Consider the following 15,229-nt stretch of genomic DNA (forward strand, 5'->3'; position numbering starts at 1 on the left):
TTAGTAAATTTACCGCAATTGAAAAGAATAATAAAATCTCTTAATTTCTCTCTCTAAAATTTACTACTGCTTTAACTGTCGGTAAAACTCTAAATTGGAACAATTTAATACAAAACTTTATCTGCACAAAGCATTACTGTAACACGTTGGATGGAAAATTCTCATGTAAAGCAAAGGGAATCTAAGTAAATAGTAGGTAAGTGTGAAATATCGAACTTGATAGAATTTTTATTGCAGAGTAAATATACATTCCTTGCATTGAATCTATTCAATATTTAAATATAATTAAAAATTAATAGATATCATATCTACAAAAAAAATTTTACGATTGGCAAATATCACATTATTATTATTATATATAATATTCTTTGAATTCTAATAACTTTCATTCTCTAAAAAAGAAAAATATATAAGAAAGAATTGAGAATGATTCTATGTATCTTCAGATTCGTGACGAGGCAGAATTTTATAAATGTCTCTCGACTTCTCTTACAAGTAATATTAAAGTTTGAAGAAGGTTTATATGATAACCTTTTCGAAACGTTTATGCAATAAAGGTTCCCTCTTTTATATATTACGGAAAATAGAATTATACGATACAAAAATATATTTTAATAATGGATGATAATTCTATCTTACACATAATATGTGTTTTCATGACTAATGAGTTGCGGTTTGAGAATTGACATATGAGACAATTAGTACTCTAATACCTACATATTAATTAAAGCTCTGCGGTTTTCAATTCAATATGTATATTTTACTAGTTATATTTATTAGAAAAACTTGTATTCTTTTCCTTTATGTAAACTTAATGTGTAGATTTAAATAAATTCAATATAACATTGAAAAAAAATCAAAGGGAATTCTCAGTGGTAAATGGACAACAAAAAAATGGAAATAAAAAAAAAAGTTATAAAACGATGCAATGAAATCTAAAATTTATACCGATGATAATACTTGTGGAACCTAATCTAATTCGAATATGTTTCGTCTTTCCGAAAATTTAATAATATAATCAACTGTTACAGAATAAGAATTCCACGTGACATGCATGTCCACGTTACTCGCCATGGAATATAAAATTCTCATGACACGTTTACTTCAGCTACAAGAGGAAATCCATATGACATAATCGTACGCGTCAACCACCATAGAATAGGAAATTCTTATGACACATATCCACATATTCACCTCAGCTGCTATAGAATGGAAAATCCACATGACAAAATCAACCGCTATAGAATAGAAAATTTCTATGATGCGTACGTCATATCATTCGCCACAGAATAAGAAATTCTTATGACGTACATTCATGTCATCCGTCATAGAATAGGAAATCCATATGGCGTGGTGTGTTCGCATCATTTGCCTTGCAATAGGAAATTACACGTAAGTTTTCCTAGATTAAATTAAATTAAAAGTATAAATAAAAAATATAAAAGAATTCAAATTCAATATTCAATATTCATTTCGTCTATAAATGATAATTGATAAATTGGTAATTGAAACAAATTTAAAATTTTCATTTTTTTAAGGTTATGTTTTCCAATTATTTTTTTCGCAATCTTCGACTTTTATTAAGAGAAAATAGTTAAATTTATTGGTAATAAATCGAGAAATTTTTTTTCATGAAAAATAAAAATTTATTTTCTATGTATTTTATATATTCTATGTTAAGAATCATTCATTTATGGTCGTCGAAACTTTAATGTTGTAAAATTCATTGGAAACAATAGATATATTGTTGAATAGGTATTCTGAGATAAATCTGGCTTTTTTCAGGTTTCGAATATTATTCTTTTAGTAATTGTATTTTGTGAAATGATGAAGAATTTGAAAATATTTAGAAGTTAAGAACTGCTTCATTCAGTTTTAAATAATAGTTGATATTGTTCATTTATTTTCTTTTTTTGGGTTTGACTTGTACATATGTTTGAAAGGAAATCTGAATAGATTTGTTTAAGTTTCTTATTTTTTATTTTCTTTGAATGAATTTATTTCTTATTTTCTTTAATCTTTAAAAGATATTCTTATCAAGCTTTGGAATAATAAGTTAGGTTAAAAAATGAAGATTATCATTTAAATTAATGTCAACATTGATTGACCTTTATGGAAATAGTCAATAATCAATTCCTGAAGAAAAATAGAGTTGAAAGATGAAGAGTTATTTAGCAAACTGATAACAATACTATTGCTTTCAGAGAAATAGTCAATAGTCAATTCCTGAGAAATAATGAGAAACTAAAGATTAATATTTGACAAACTTGTTGTTGATATTAACATTATTTGACCTTCATAGAAATAATCAATAATCATTTCTTGTAAAATAATAAAAAATAAAGATTAGTAAACTGATTAACTAATTAGCCTCCATACAAATAATCAATTCTTGAAGAAGATTAAGGATTGAAAAATTACTTGGTAAACTGACAGCACTATAGAAATAATTAATAATTAATTTTTCAGAAATAATAAAATTGAAATTGAAGATATTTGACAAAATATAATAGTGCTTATATTATTTAGCTTTCACAAATAATTAATAATTAATTTTTAGGAAATTATTTATATTATAAAATGAAGATTAATACTTGACTGATAATGCCAATACCAATTTCTTTAAAAAAATAGAATTGCAAAGTAAACTAATAAATAATATCAACAGTGACTTTTTCAATAATCAATCTTAACTTTGATTTTTATAATTTAATCTCAATTTACTCTTTAATCAAAGATTAAAACTCTTAACAGCAATTTTTATTAAAATACTTGTTGTCCTTTTTTTCCTACATCGTACCACGTAATTATGCATGTAAAGAATTTTTCTCTAATTAAAAAATACCACCAGATCTAATGAGATTTTTATTAAGGTGAAACAAAAGTTTTATAGCATCAGTATATGTGAATCAACAACGATCTCAGTAATTATATTCCTGAAATTTCTTAGGGGCGCTACCAGTATGAACAATTCTTGATTATCACGCTTTACACGATATCAACATGGCATTATCGAGTCGGTCAGTTGTTACAACGTGACGAATCGGGTCGCCATGAATGTTCGATCAGCGGATGGCGTGCCACACGTTGGTCGAGATGCTATCGAAATCCTGCACGTGGAAAAGTAAAAGAGCTTTATATTAAAATTCGAACATGATGAGTAATAATTTCACGTGGCTTTAATGTTTTGCATGGTAAAACTTCGAATTTATCGATTCTAATCATTTTGTCTTGTTCATTGTTTTATACAAAATAAAAAAATATAAATATATTTTATAAACTTAAATGTAATATTTTTAAATGTAATAATATGCAATTCAAATTAGATAAAAAAATATTCGATTTTTTTTGCGTAAAAAATTTCTTTCAATCAGAAATGAGAATTTAAGGTGCGCGCGTATTCGAACTTTCGTATGTTCTGTTTGTAGTAAGTCTTCCAAAGATTTGTCGGTTTACTTTTGAAGCGAAATGAGGAAAACTTTGGAATGAAAGTCGACGTGTTTCGTGACTGCCTGAAAAATTTTATAGTACACTCCTGTGAAATTGCATTGGTTTTATATTTCGTGCCTAAACTTTCATATGTATACATATATACATGATTTTTATAACTTGAATTTGATAGGTTATGTGAAAATATCGCTTTCACGATGAGATTCTTTTTTTTCTTTTCTTTTATTTACGATTTCATAAATAAATTTATTTGATTGGTATACGTTATTGAGTCGAAATTGCAGAACGACGAGTAATTGCAAAAATATATATATAAACAAAAACTGCAAAGCGTTTCATGCTGATATAAATAATTTAAAAAATAAAAAAAAATAAATTTAAATGAATAAAAGAATAGAAAATTACATTATATTTTGTCACGTGTATTATTTTTATTTAGATTTGAAAAAAATAAGAAAGATTTATCAACAAATTTTATCACATACTACTTTATCATTGGAAATAATATATAGACATATGTGTATAGAATGTGTTAATATATTGAAATATCCTAATATTGAGAATCAAAGGAGATTCTCTAGAATCAAAAATTCAAGAGAATCAAGAAACACAAAAGTCAATATGCAAATTGTAAGCGATTTTTAAATTTGTGAAGCGAAATGCAGGTGGCGCTGCAGTGTGACAGAGGCAAAAGTGATTTCGTTCTCTTTCTTTCTTCAATTGTTTAAATTACTACGAATATTTATGAATTTACACAAAATTTCTAACGTGTAATATACATTGTTATATTCGGGCAAATAAAGCAAATCTTTATTAAAATTCTATTGTTTTATAAAAATATTCATAAAAAATTTGATTTTGTAAAAATAATAGTCTGTTTATAATTTAATAAATAAACTTTAATCGACATTCTTTTATACACATAATTTTTCCATTTATTTTTTTGCAAAATAAACAAATAATACATTAACACCACATATATAATTATTATAATTCTAAATTTTATTATAACACAACAACATACATAATAATATACATCAACGTCAAAAAGTCTTTATAAACATTGAAACAATCTTTCTAACAAACTTAATTCTTCTATCTCGTAGTTTTAACGGTTTTTATTGGAAGGAAAGCTTGGTTCAAATGACTCGGTTGAATTTTCCATATTACGCGCGTAAAATAAAAAGCGAGTTTCTCGAGAATTTTTCACTCGTGTCAAAACATAGTTTCTTTTCGGGTTTGCACTAAAAATCACTTTCCTGGAAAAAGTTTTCAGCCATCGAGCTTTGAGGAGAGCTCTTTTGCAAATTTTCACCCAGATGCGGTAAAAAAATTATAATCCTGAAAGTAGAGAGCTCTCTCTGAAGCAAAAAGCTTCCCATCAGTCCAGCTGGCACCTATAACTTTTCGAATTTTTGTTACAATCGGTGGTTCTCAACTTGCGAGTCCAAAAAAAAAAGATTGCTGCCATTTTTATGATAATTTTTAATTATTTTAATTACATTTTTCATGTTTCGGATAAAAAATTCTCTCATTCTCATTAATTAAAAAACAATGCCAATTAAATTTGTTTAATCCTCCATAACTGATGATCATACTTCTTCGAATTCAGTCGATAACTTAGTTGACAAAGTCTCTAGAGCTTTCTTTCGGTGTCATCTAGTTTTCGTCGCCTCATTGAAAATTAATGTTATACCGACAATCGATCGGTATAATGCTCGTTTACTACGCCACCGGGTAGATTACCAATCGAGTAACATAAAAAATGCATAATAAAAAAAGAAAAAGAAAAAGAAAAAAGAAAAATAGAATAATAAAATAATGTAGAAAATGAGCATCGTACCAATCGATAATCGATTAACATTCATTTTCACTTAGACGATGTAATAAAACTAAACAAAATTTTTTATTTTTCAAATTTATTCTATATTTTTTATTATTCTAGTAAATTTTGGAAAAATTTGAAGAAAATTCTGAAATACTTATTTCAACAAAAAATTATAGAAATAATCGTTAAACAAAACTTTTTCTTCAGAATAATATAATTTCATATAGGTTATATCAGCGATTCGAGTTCCCTCTGGTGGATTTAAAAAAAATTTTGTCTTAATTTATATACACGTGGGATGATCAAGCGTCAAATTATTCGAATATTGTAAAATGGTAGCAGCTGAAAAAAAGTTGGAAAACACTGGTCAACGTAGATCCAATTCCGAGCCTTCGACTTCCGTTTTATTTCATTTAATTCGTTAAGCCAGTGAATTGTTGGCGATTAGGCGAGAGCACACCGACGAATCATGCAGAAGCGAGAGATGAAAAGAGACACACACAGAGAGAGGGAAACGAGAGAAATGCACGTCGAGGGAGAAGGCAGACGTCATCATGCAAAATAACTCGCTGCTTTATTGTCGCACAGAAAAGTTTTGAGGAAAATGGGATCCATCGGCGAATATTTCGCAGGCAAATGTCATATTGCAGAGAAAATTCGGTTATTTTTTAGAAATTCTAAATATTCATCAGGGTAAAATTTTTTAATTTATTAATACAGCTTGCTGTTGAAAAATTAAAATTAAAAATATATAAATTTTATATTCGAATAATTTTTCCAATAGAATGTATTAAAAATTAAATAATGATAATTTTGGTTTTTTAACCTATCAATAATCTTAATTTTAATTAATGATCTTTCTTAACCTAAAAATCTATGATTTCTTGGAAAAACTATATTTTTTCAAAACTCGACTATTTATAAATTAATATTTATTATAAAATTAATATAAATACGCGAAATAAAGATCATCAAATAGAATTTCTCTCGTAAAATTATTATTAATTAATTTATGATTATATTAATCTTGAAAAACCACGACATTAAAATCACACGTTCATTTTACCTCTCATTATCGAAATTTATTCTCTACATTAATCCAAAATTCTCTACATTCCTTACCCAAATATTTAATTCCATTCTCGAATAATAACCTTAAAATTAGTACACATGAGTTATTTTTTGCTGCACAATTATCTGCAAATATCTTCATTATTTTAAAAAACAAGGAAAACATATCATCAGTCGGTAAAAAATCAGTTATAGCGAGTCTTAACCTAATTCATTCGTATCATATATATTTATTTAAAATATAACTATATGATTTATATAATATTTTTTCTATTATATCATATAATCTATTTTTTATATTGTTTATTTATATAATCGTAGCTAAAAATGTTTGTCATATTATATATACAATAATATCACGATAAAGTTTAATTTGTACTAGTCGTTACATAACGCGCGAAATTTAAATTTTTTTTGAATTTCTGTGCGGCAATGGCGAAACGAGATATTTTCGAATAACAGTTATCGAATATCACATACGAATAAACGATCTATAAACGAAAGGATGCGTACCTTGTAACCCAGATAAGCGAGTAGCAGCGCTTCCGTAAGAGACACTATCGCCAGGATCACCTGAACGACCCACAGTTCCAAAGGTCTTCTCACCCATAAGATCGCGTCCCAATTGATGGTTGGATGTTCTTGGAACTCTTCTTCCGTTAGATTCTGTGACGCGAGGAACTCGGTCTTGTTGCCTGGTATGCAACCGTAACTGAAATAAAAAAAAATAAAATAAAATAAAATAAAAATAAATATCTCCTATTTTTAATTTTAATAAATTATCCTAATCTGTAGATATTCATGATACAAAATAAAATTTGTATCAACATGATTAAAGAAATGGAATTTAATCTGTAATTTATCTTATTGTTAAAATATTATAACAAGTATTATATTTTGAATATTTTATGCTTTTCATTATATATATACATTTTTTATACTTTTAAATTTTATATAAATGAATAAACATTCACATTATAAATTATAATAATAATAATTTAATTTTCTTTTAAAAACTAATAAGAAACAATCCTTTTTAATTGGAATATTCCAAACGATAATAACTTATAATAATTTATGGGTGATCTGATAAAAGTTGATAAAGTTCTGGAAATTAAAGCAAATTTTTTAAAAGCATATGCGCTATTATTTCAATTCTAAGTGGAATTTTTACTAAAAAAATTTGTAGTGATAAAAGATGATTAAAGGATGCATATATGAATTATATTGATATGTATTATTATATATTATATTATATTACTATATATATATATAAATTGTAACTTTGAGAAATTGAAAATTAGATATAAATGAAATTTTGATTGTATGCATAAGATAGACTGAATTTAATTTCATAAGATTTTTAACATAGGTAATACTAATTTAAAAATGATGGAAACATGGAGAAATGTTTCATGTTCTATTATTATGTTCTATTATGCTGAATCAAGATGCATATTTATTGGAAACAAAACATGAAAAATAAAAAAAAATGAAATATTCTATTATTATTTGTTATAAATTGTTCATCATATGACATAAAGAAAAATTTTGATTGCAAAATAATTATTTAATAGAAATTTATAATTGAAATATGATTGAAAAATATATATATATATATATATATATATGAAAAAGAGAAAAATAAAGAAACAATAATTATAAAGAAAATTACAATACTGAAAAAAGAAGAAAAAAAAATAAAAGGAAGCATAGAAATACATTGTGCATGAAAAAACATAAAAGATACAAAATAACATGGAGGAAGAATCCATAGGGAGAGAATAGCTTCAGAGGAAATCCCAAAGGAGTAGACTGTTAGAGGATCCTGATAGCAAAATGAGATATAGTTTCAGCCAGCAAATTCTTATCTCTTCGTTTTATTCTTAACCATAATACTCGTTCTACGAAATGTTATAATTTTTCCTGAATTTAAAATAGTTTTCTTAAAGTCTGATTCAACGTAGAAATTTTTCTGTGAATAGTAAAAAGAAAAGAAAATTTTTTTTCTTAAATATTATTTTTTTTCTCTTTTGATAAAAATAGGAAATGTTATCTATATATAAATTTCTTTTCTCTTACCATGCTGCGTAAGTTGGATCGTTGTCGGTGATGACTCTGAATATGTATAAGAAGCATGTTAGTAACTTGAAGAATAGATTAGCCAATCGTATCCTCAAACCTGAAACACAAAATATCGTAACAAAAATTATTAGAAAAATTTTCAATTATACAATATATAAAAAAAAAAATTATTTGGTCATATTACATTTAAATATATTTTAAAAAAATTGTACATTATATTTAAAAAATTCGATATCAACTTTGATATTATATACTTTCATTTCATTCTACCATAATCTAAATGTTTAAAAAAAATAGAATGCTGACTAAGTACTACGTTATACAAATAAAAAATTTACTCTATTAAAATTCTACAAATTACGAATATTATTATTAGTTTCATATATATTTTATCTTACAAAACCATTAAAAATAAATTTTCCACCATAAAAAATTTTCTCACGAAAATATTTTATTTTAATTCTTAAACTAGTGCAATTTATTCGATTCTTGTTATCAGAGAACGTCAACACCAATAGATAGATAGCGTAATAGTTACGAAAACATCGATAGAATGAATTTGTCACAGAGTGAAGAATGTCCTGGGTTGAAAATTTATCGATATTCACGATTTACAAAGAGCCATTTTTAATCGTTCCCTCGAAACGAAACATGGCAAAGTATCGATCTCTTGCCAGCACACATTGATAGATGCAAATAATCGATATCTGTAATCGAGTTTTCATGGTATCGACACGATAGCATTGGCTACAAAAGATTACATGTCTCGCCGGTAGACGTCTCCCTTCCCGAAATTACATTTCTGATGTACAAAGAGCAATGTGTTCTCGAGAAGAAATTCTAGAATTCTTTTTCGCGACCAAAAGCTCGAGTAGATCTTTGTAATTAATATTATTGTGATATTAAATGAAAGTTCACACTATCGAATATTTATCCAATATCATGAGTAATACCAGAGATATCGTCATTTGAAGGAGTTTTCAAATTCATCAAAATAAAAGCATAACATAGATCTTGTGTTCGATAAAGATAATTTGAAAATTTTTGCAAAACAGCAAATATATTTTTTTTATTAAGAAATAATATATATTTATTTCTTTAAGCAAATTATTATTCAAAATAAATCTGTAGATTTAATATTTTAATATTTGAAACTTATGTGAAATAAAATAAAATATTTCGAACAGAGAAACAATGGTGAAAAAAGAATGATGAAACAGAATTATTTTTTAAACTACTTTGAGAAAAGCGAGTTCATGATCGATCATGAATCGTGCAAAATTTGATTACATAGAAAAGTCTATTTAAAATTGCAATAATGATCTTTGCGAATGACAGCATAATATATTGCGTAGTATTTATACGAAATGATATTTGTATCGATATACCTGAATATGAATTTATAAATAATCTAAATCAACATGAACAATATTTTATTAAATTTAATATTCATTTCTACAATTTGATTTAGGTATAATAATATTCTGACTAATTTCTATTCATGATTTCGAAAGAACATTGTAGAAATAAATCAAAATTGTGTTTCAATGCATTTAATATGAAAATTATTCGATGTACTTACTCGAACGTTGATTTTTGATGAAATACAACTGAAGTCTTTCCTTGAATGTATTTTCGTTCACGTAATATTCGACACGAACTCTGCAAAAGAAAAAAAAATTGAAATTATTATCTGATGTTTCATAGGTTTCATAGGTTAAGTAATCTTAATTATCGAAAACAAATCCAATATTATGTACAGTATCGAGATTGAAAAATTTTCAATTTCCTATATGTTTGATGTTATATGTTATAGGTACAAGCCTGGTAAATTTCACCTTCACGTGCCACAAATTTGTATTTGTATTTGTTAATTTAAACGCGAATATTTTATTATATTCATACACAATATCACAACCATAGAATTTTTCAAATGTGACAAATTTAATTAATATAAATTTAAATTAAATAACAAAACTGAATAGAAAAGAAAATATCAAAAGTAATATTCATAACGATAGAATAAAATGACATTTATACATCGAGTTCAAGAATATTATTTTAGTAGTTTTCATAAGCAAATAAGAATTAATATTACGTATATACTTAATAATTATATTATACCTAATATTAATGATTCCTTCGAGAATAACAACTTTTCCTATTTAACTTTCACCTTTATTCTATTATTAATCACGAGTCGAAATATCGTCAATGCTTAACCTCCAACAATCACAATTGAAAACATTTCCTTGGAGTGCATTCATTTCGAAAGCTCCCACGAGGTGGCGTGGCGATTATTTTCATTATTAAGTAACAAGACTATTACATTTGTTACATTAGAGACTAGCTTTACCATACAAAAAATTTGCATTGTAACTTTTTTTTTAACCTGTAACCGATTTAAATTGAAAAATTAAACGTAAATCGGATTATTAGACCACGATTAAAATTTTAAAACTGATTCTTTTTTTCAGAAAATAATAAATAATATACATAATACCTGAATTTATACAAAACTTCATCTCTGTGTCGTGTTTCTAAGAATAATTAAATTTAATTCAACGATTGATTCTTTTATTCTGATTTATTCAGAATATTCAATTCAATATATAAACGATTAAACAATATTCCTGTGAGTAATTTCTACATAAAAATTTAGAAATTCACCGACTATGTTTAGACACAAAGTTGAAAAGAGATCATGTGTAAATTTTTAATTATCTCTATTAAAATTTTATAAACACACCGTGTATGCAATTGTTTCGTGTTGTTGAACTGGTTCTTTAACCTAGATTCGTCACGATAGGCACGATTAGGTCGAAGGATGATTATTCGCGCGGAATCGATTCTTATCGATTGCTGATCGTATTTGATCGTTTCTTACGTATGAGATCAAGGGATATAACAGAGAGAGACAGAGATATGGTCGATTGACGAAAAAACCTTTGTATCTGAGGAGCGTGGTTGCGCTTTCGAGCTTGATCGAGTGAGCAATGACGTGAAAAGAACTCGATATTCTCGAACGTATATTCTTTCCTTTTATCTTAAAAATGTTTTGTTTTCGATTTTTAAAAGTATCATTGCACAAGTTGTACGTGTTTAATCTTTCGAGAAAAAAAGAGAGAATAATTATTTTTTATCTTTCAATTAAAACGAAAAATGTGAAATCGAAATTGTATTTATTTTTATTATCAAAATAATTTTTGTTATATATTTTTAAAAATATAATTCGTTCGTGTATATGTGTTTTACAAGATTTCAAAGAAGGTTTCGTATCTCTTAGTGAATTTTTCGTCATGAGGAATAATATTATCATGAATGTGTTCGTTATGTTATCATTATAATTTTTTCATATTATAGGAGGATAATAATTTTTATAATATAACATAGAATTTTATATAAATAGATATTTTTAATTAATTAATTTACAATATAAAAATAAAGTTATCATGAAGTTTGATTATATGGATAGATTCATCAAACTTAATTTTAATATATGCTTCAAGAGATTCAATTTCATCCAACATCCATCGGATTCTCAGATCCGATACCAATATTCTAGTTATGCACGTTATCAAAATTTGAATAATTCATTAGATATCTATGTCAAAACAGCTTCACTCATCACTTACAGAATTATGCAAATATGTTTCATTCGGTGTTCCATTTCCAATGTTCTTATCTTATCATCGATCATGATATATACATTGATAGATATTGTATCGAGGCAAATTTACTCGACTCGAGTGATCAAGGAAATTTAAATATTTTAATATTTTATTTCAAACAATCATCGTGTTCAAAAATAAAAACTTGAATTTTTTATATAAATCGAAATCAAGAAGTTAAAAATTTTATCATTAAAATCTATTCAGAACATAGAGAAAATTATGCCATTGAAATTAATTTTTCATTAATTTTGATATCTCAATCGGAGATATAAAGATTTAAACATAGCGGATCATGAATGAGCAAACGATCCAAATTCTATTTTATTCTGGAAGTGGGTATTACGTTTCTTGCAGCAATCTGTCACTTGTCTACAATTCGGGATAAGTCAGTGAGATGAGTGCGAGCGAGAGATCCGAACAGATGATAAAGAAGAATAAAGATGATAAAAAATTACCTTTTTCTTTACACAAGGATATCTCAGGAAGCGGAAATTATATCGGAATAAATAAAAATACATTTTGAAGTACAAAATATCGCGCTTCTAACGATCTCTCATTTATCGATCGATAGTAATTATCTTCGGAGTTACAGCGGTTTAAACTTTTTTTAATTTTAATTTAAAGTTTAGTTGACTTTAAAGATAAATGATTAAAAATTACTTTCTCTTCTTAGGGTGATATCTCGAGAACCGGAAGTTGTATAGGGATAAATAAAAATGCGTTTTAAACAACAAGATTCCGCGTTCGCAATCTTCTCTCATTTATTGACTGAAGGTAACTGTCTTCGAAGTTATAGCGGTTTAAAATCTTTTTAATTTTAATTAGGTTTAATTGAATTTGCATTCTATATACATTACATAATAATCTTAGAAAAATATATATATATTAAGATTCCTTTTAAGAAATTATCTAATTTTTCTAATTATCATTAGTCGGTATTGATTACTGTTGTTCATTAGCTGACCATCTACAGTTATGTTATGATGTTATTTCAAGCCATCTACCATAATGTATGTGTAATGTAACGTTCTGTTTCTAATTAGTGGTTATCTATTCAAATATTAACTGTGCTTAACTTTACCGATCAAACAAGAACTAATGAATATATTTATCTACATCAAGAAAATTGATAATTAATCTTTTTTCCATATACTTTAATTTTTAAAAATATTTTTTTCTTTTTTTTTTTTTTCGAATTTCAAGAATACATCGAACATAGAAACGGAACCAAATCGGGATGAGAAATGAGGGAAAAAAATTTGATCTAAAGTTGTCAGTGGCCATTCGTTCATTTTTTCCAAGCATCCAGGCGCATTTTTCGTCGACATCTCGTTTTTCTTGATTTATCGACCGGTCAACGACGACTTTTTTTGTCGTTGGATAAGGAACTTGACAGAACGACGAAGATAACGTTTTCAAGGATGACAGCGTGAAAATGCGAATAAATCGTCCTTTATATCGCTTTTTTTTTTATACTTACTTTCTTTCTTTTTTTTTTTTTTTTGTTTTTTTTGTAGCATGGCGAATCGATGAATACTTTGATAGCAATCGATCTCGAGAGGCATTTGCGTGTAAGAATTGAGTTATTTATCTTCACGAGGCGAGGATTTTTTTAATATTTTAAAGTTAGATCTGCCTATTTATGCCGTTTACACGTCGAGTTAAGTGGAAATTCGAGATCTTATTTTTCATTTTATATTTCGCACGTATACATTTTTATATTAACATAAATTTCAGATGAATAATAAATACATTCATAAATCCTGTGAAATAATCCTTTAATCTTTGTGAGGGAAAAAAAAAAAGTTTTGAAAAATATTTTCTCTGAAAATATATAATTCAATTTTTAGATTCCATGGAATATGATGATCAATTTGGATTCAACGATAATTAAAATTTCGAGTTACTTAGTATTTTTCCTAAATAATTAAAACTATCGATTAATTTAAATTTTACGTAGCAAAAAAAAAAAAAAAGAATCTAACAATTACAATTTAATTTAATACGTCTAAATTTTATACATAATCGGGAATTTGCAAATTAAACTGTTTATACAGTTTCACCGGCTAATGGCACGTCACTTTTTGATGATGGCAACATTGGTAAACTATGAATTAACCATCGAAATGCGTTCCGCTCGGCCAAAGTCAACCTGTCGATATTTAATTAAAATGTGGCTCGAGAATTTAGATCGTTGACATTTCCAGTATAATTGGGGGAGGAAGGGAGAAAGAGAAAGAGGGGGAAGGGAGAGAGAGAGAGAAAGAGAGAGTCCAAAATTGATCCGATACGGGCAATTTGTACGTGCGAGCGAATTCTCAGATTGGATGCAATCGTAAAATCGATCTCTTTGATCTCGGCTCGAAATAATCAGAGACCACTTTCTTCAATACTTAAAATACGTTTCTTATCAGGATTATTTCCAATCTTCAGTCGAGTAAATTTTTTTCCTTCCTGCGATCAAAAAATTGTTGATTATTAATTTAATTTAAAATTTAATCTCTCTATTGAATTCTTATTTTTAATAAAAAAAAAAAAAAAAAAGGATCTCGTCGAAGAAATAAAATTAGGATTCTTCAACAATTCTTTTTTTTTTATCGAGAATTAGAATTAATACTCGATATTAAATTATAATTCGAACGCAAAGGATAAAATATTTCCACAATTCTCGCAAAACAAATTTATTATATAATAATATCTTCCGATAGTTTGATTATTTTGAAAAGAAAAATTTCAGAAGAATATACTTATATCTATACAATGCGATTCAAGAGATAGAAAATATTTCCATTTTCGACAAATTTACGAATGAATATCTCCCACGATAATTCCCCGATCGCGAACAGATATAGCGAGATAAAATTGCTCGTGCAAGAGGAGGGGAGAACGGTGGGGGAAGTGGAGGGAGAGCGGATAGAGCGGCGCGCGCAGAATCGCAGTGATGAAAGGAAAGGGGAAACTTTTCCGTTTTAACGAAATTAATGACTGCGCTCTACTCCTGTTTCGGCTGGCAGAAGGTCAATTCCTTTGGTAACGAGTTCCGGAAACTCTTTTTTCTTTTATCCGAGGGCTGCATGCCCCCCCCCTCCCCCTGCGCGAAATAGGATTTCCACCGCATCAA

At 27.0% G+C, this 15,229-nt stretch overlaps 1 protein-coding gene across 11 annotated transcripts in view; it reads right to left on the reverse strand.

Annotated features, from left to right (window-relative positions):
• LOC413159 (potassium channel subfamily T member 2) overlaps positions 1–15,229 on the reverse strand; it is a 140,251-nt gene that overhangs the window by 27,987 nt on the left and 97,035 nt on the right. For all 11 annotated transcript variants that reach the window (XM_026441337.1, XM_026441338.1, XM_026441341.1 and 8 more), the window contains 3 exons: positions 10,017–10,096; positions 8,432–8,531; positions 6,863–7,061 (listed from right to left, as the gene is read on the reverse strand). In XM_026441337.1, coding sequence (XP_026297122.1) covers positions 6,863–7,061; positions 8,432–8,531; positions 10,017–10,096 — 379 coding nt within the window. The remainder of the gene's footprint in view (positions 1–6,862; positions 7,062–8,431; positions 8,532–10,016; positions 10,097–15,229) is intronic.

This window comes from Apis mellifera, linkage group LG6 (genome assembly GCF_003254395.2).
Source record: "Apis mellifera strain DH4 linkage group LG6, Amel_HAv3.1, whole genome shotgun sequence".
NCBI classification, from domain to species: Eukaryota; Metazoa; Arthropoda; class Insecta; order Hymenoptera; family Apidae; genus Apis; species Apis mellifera.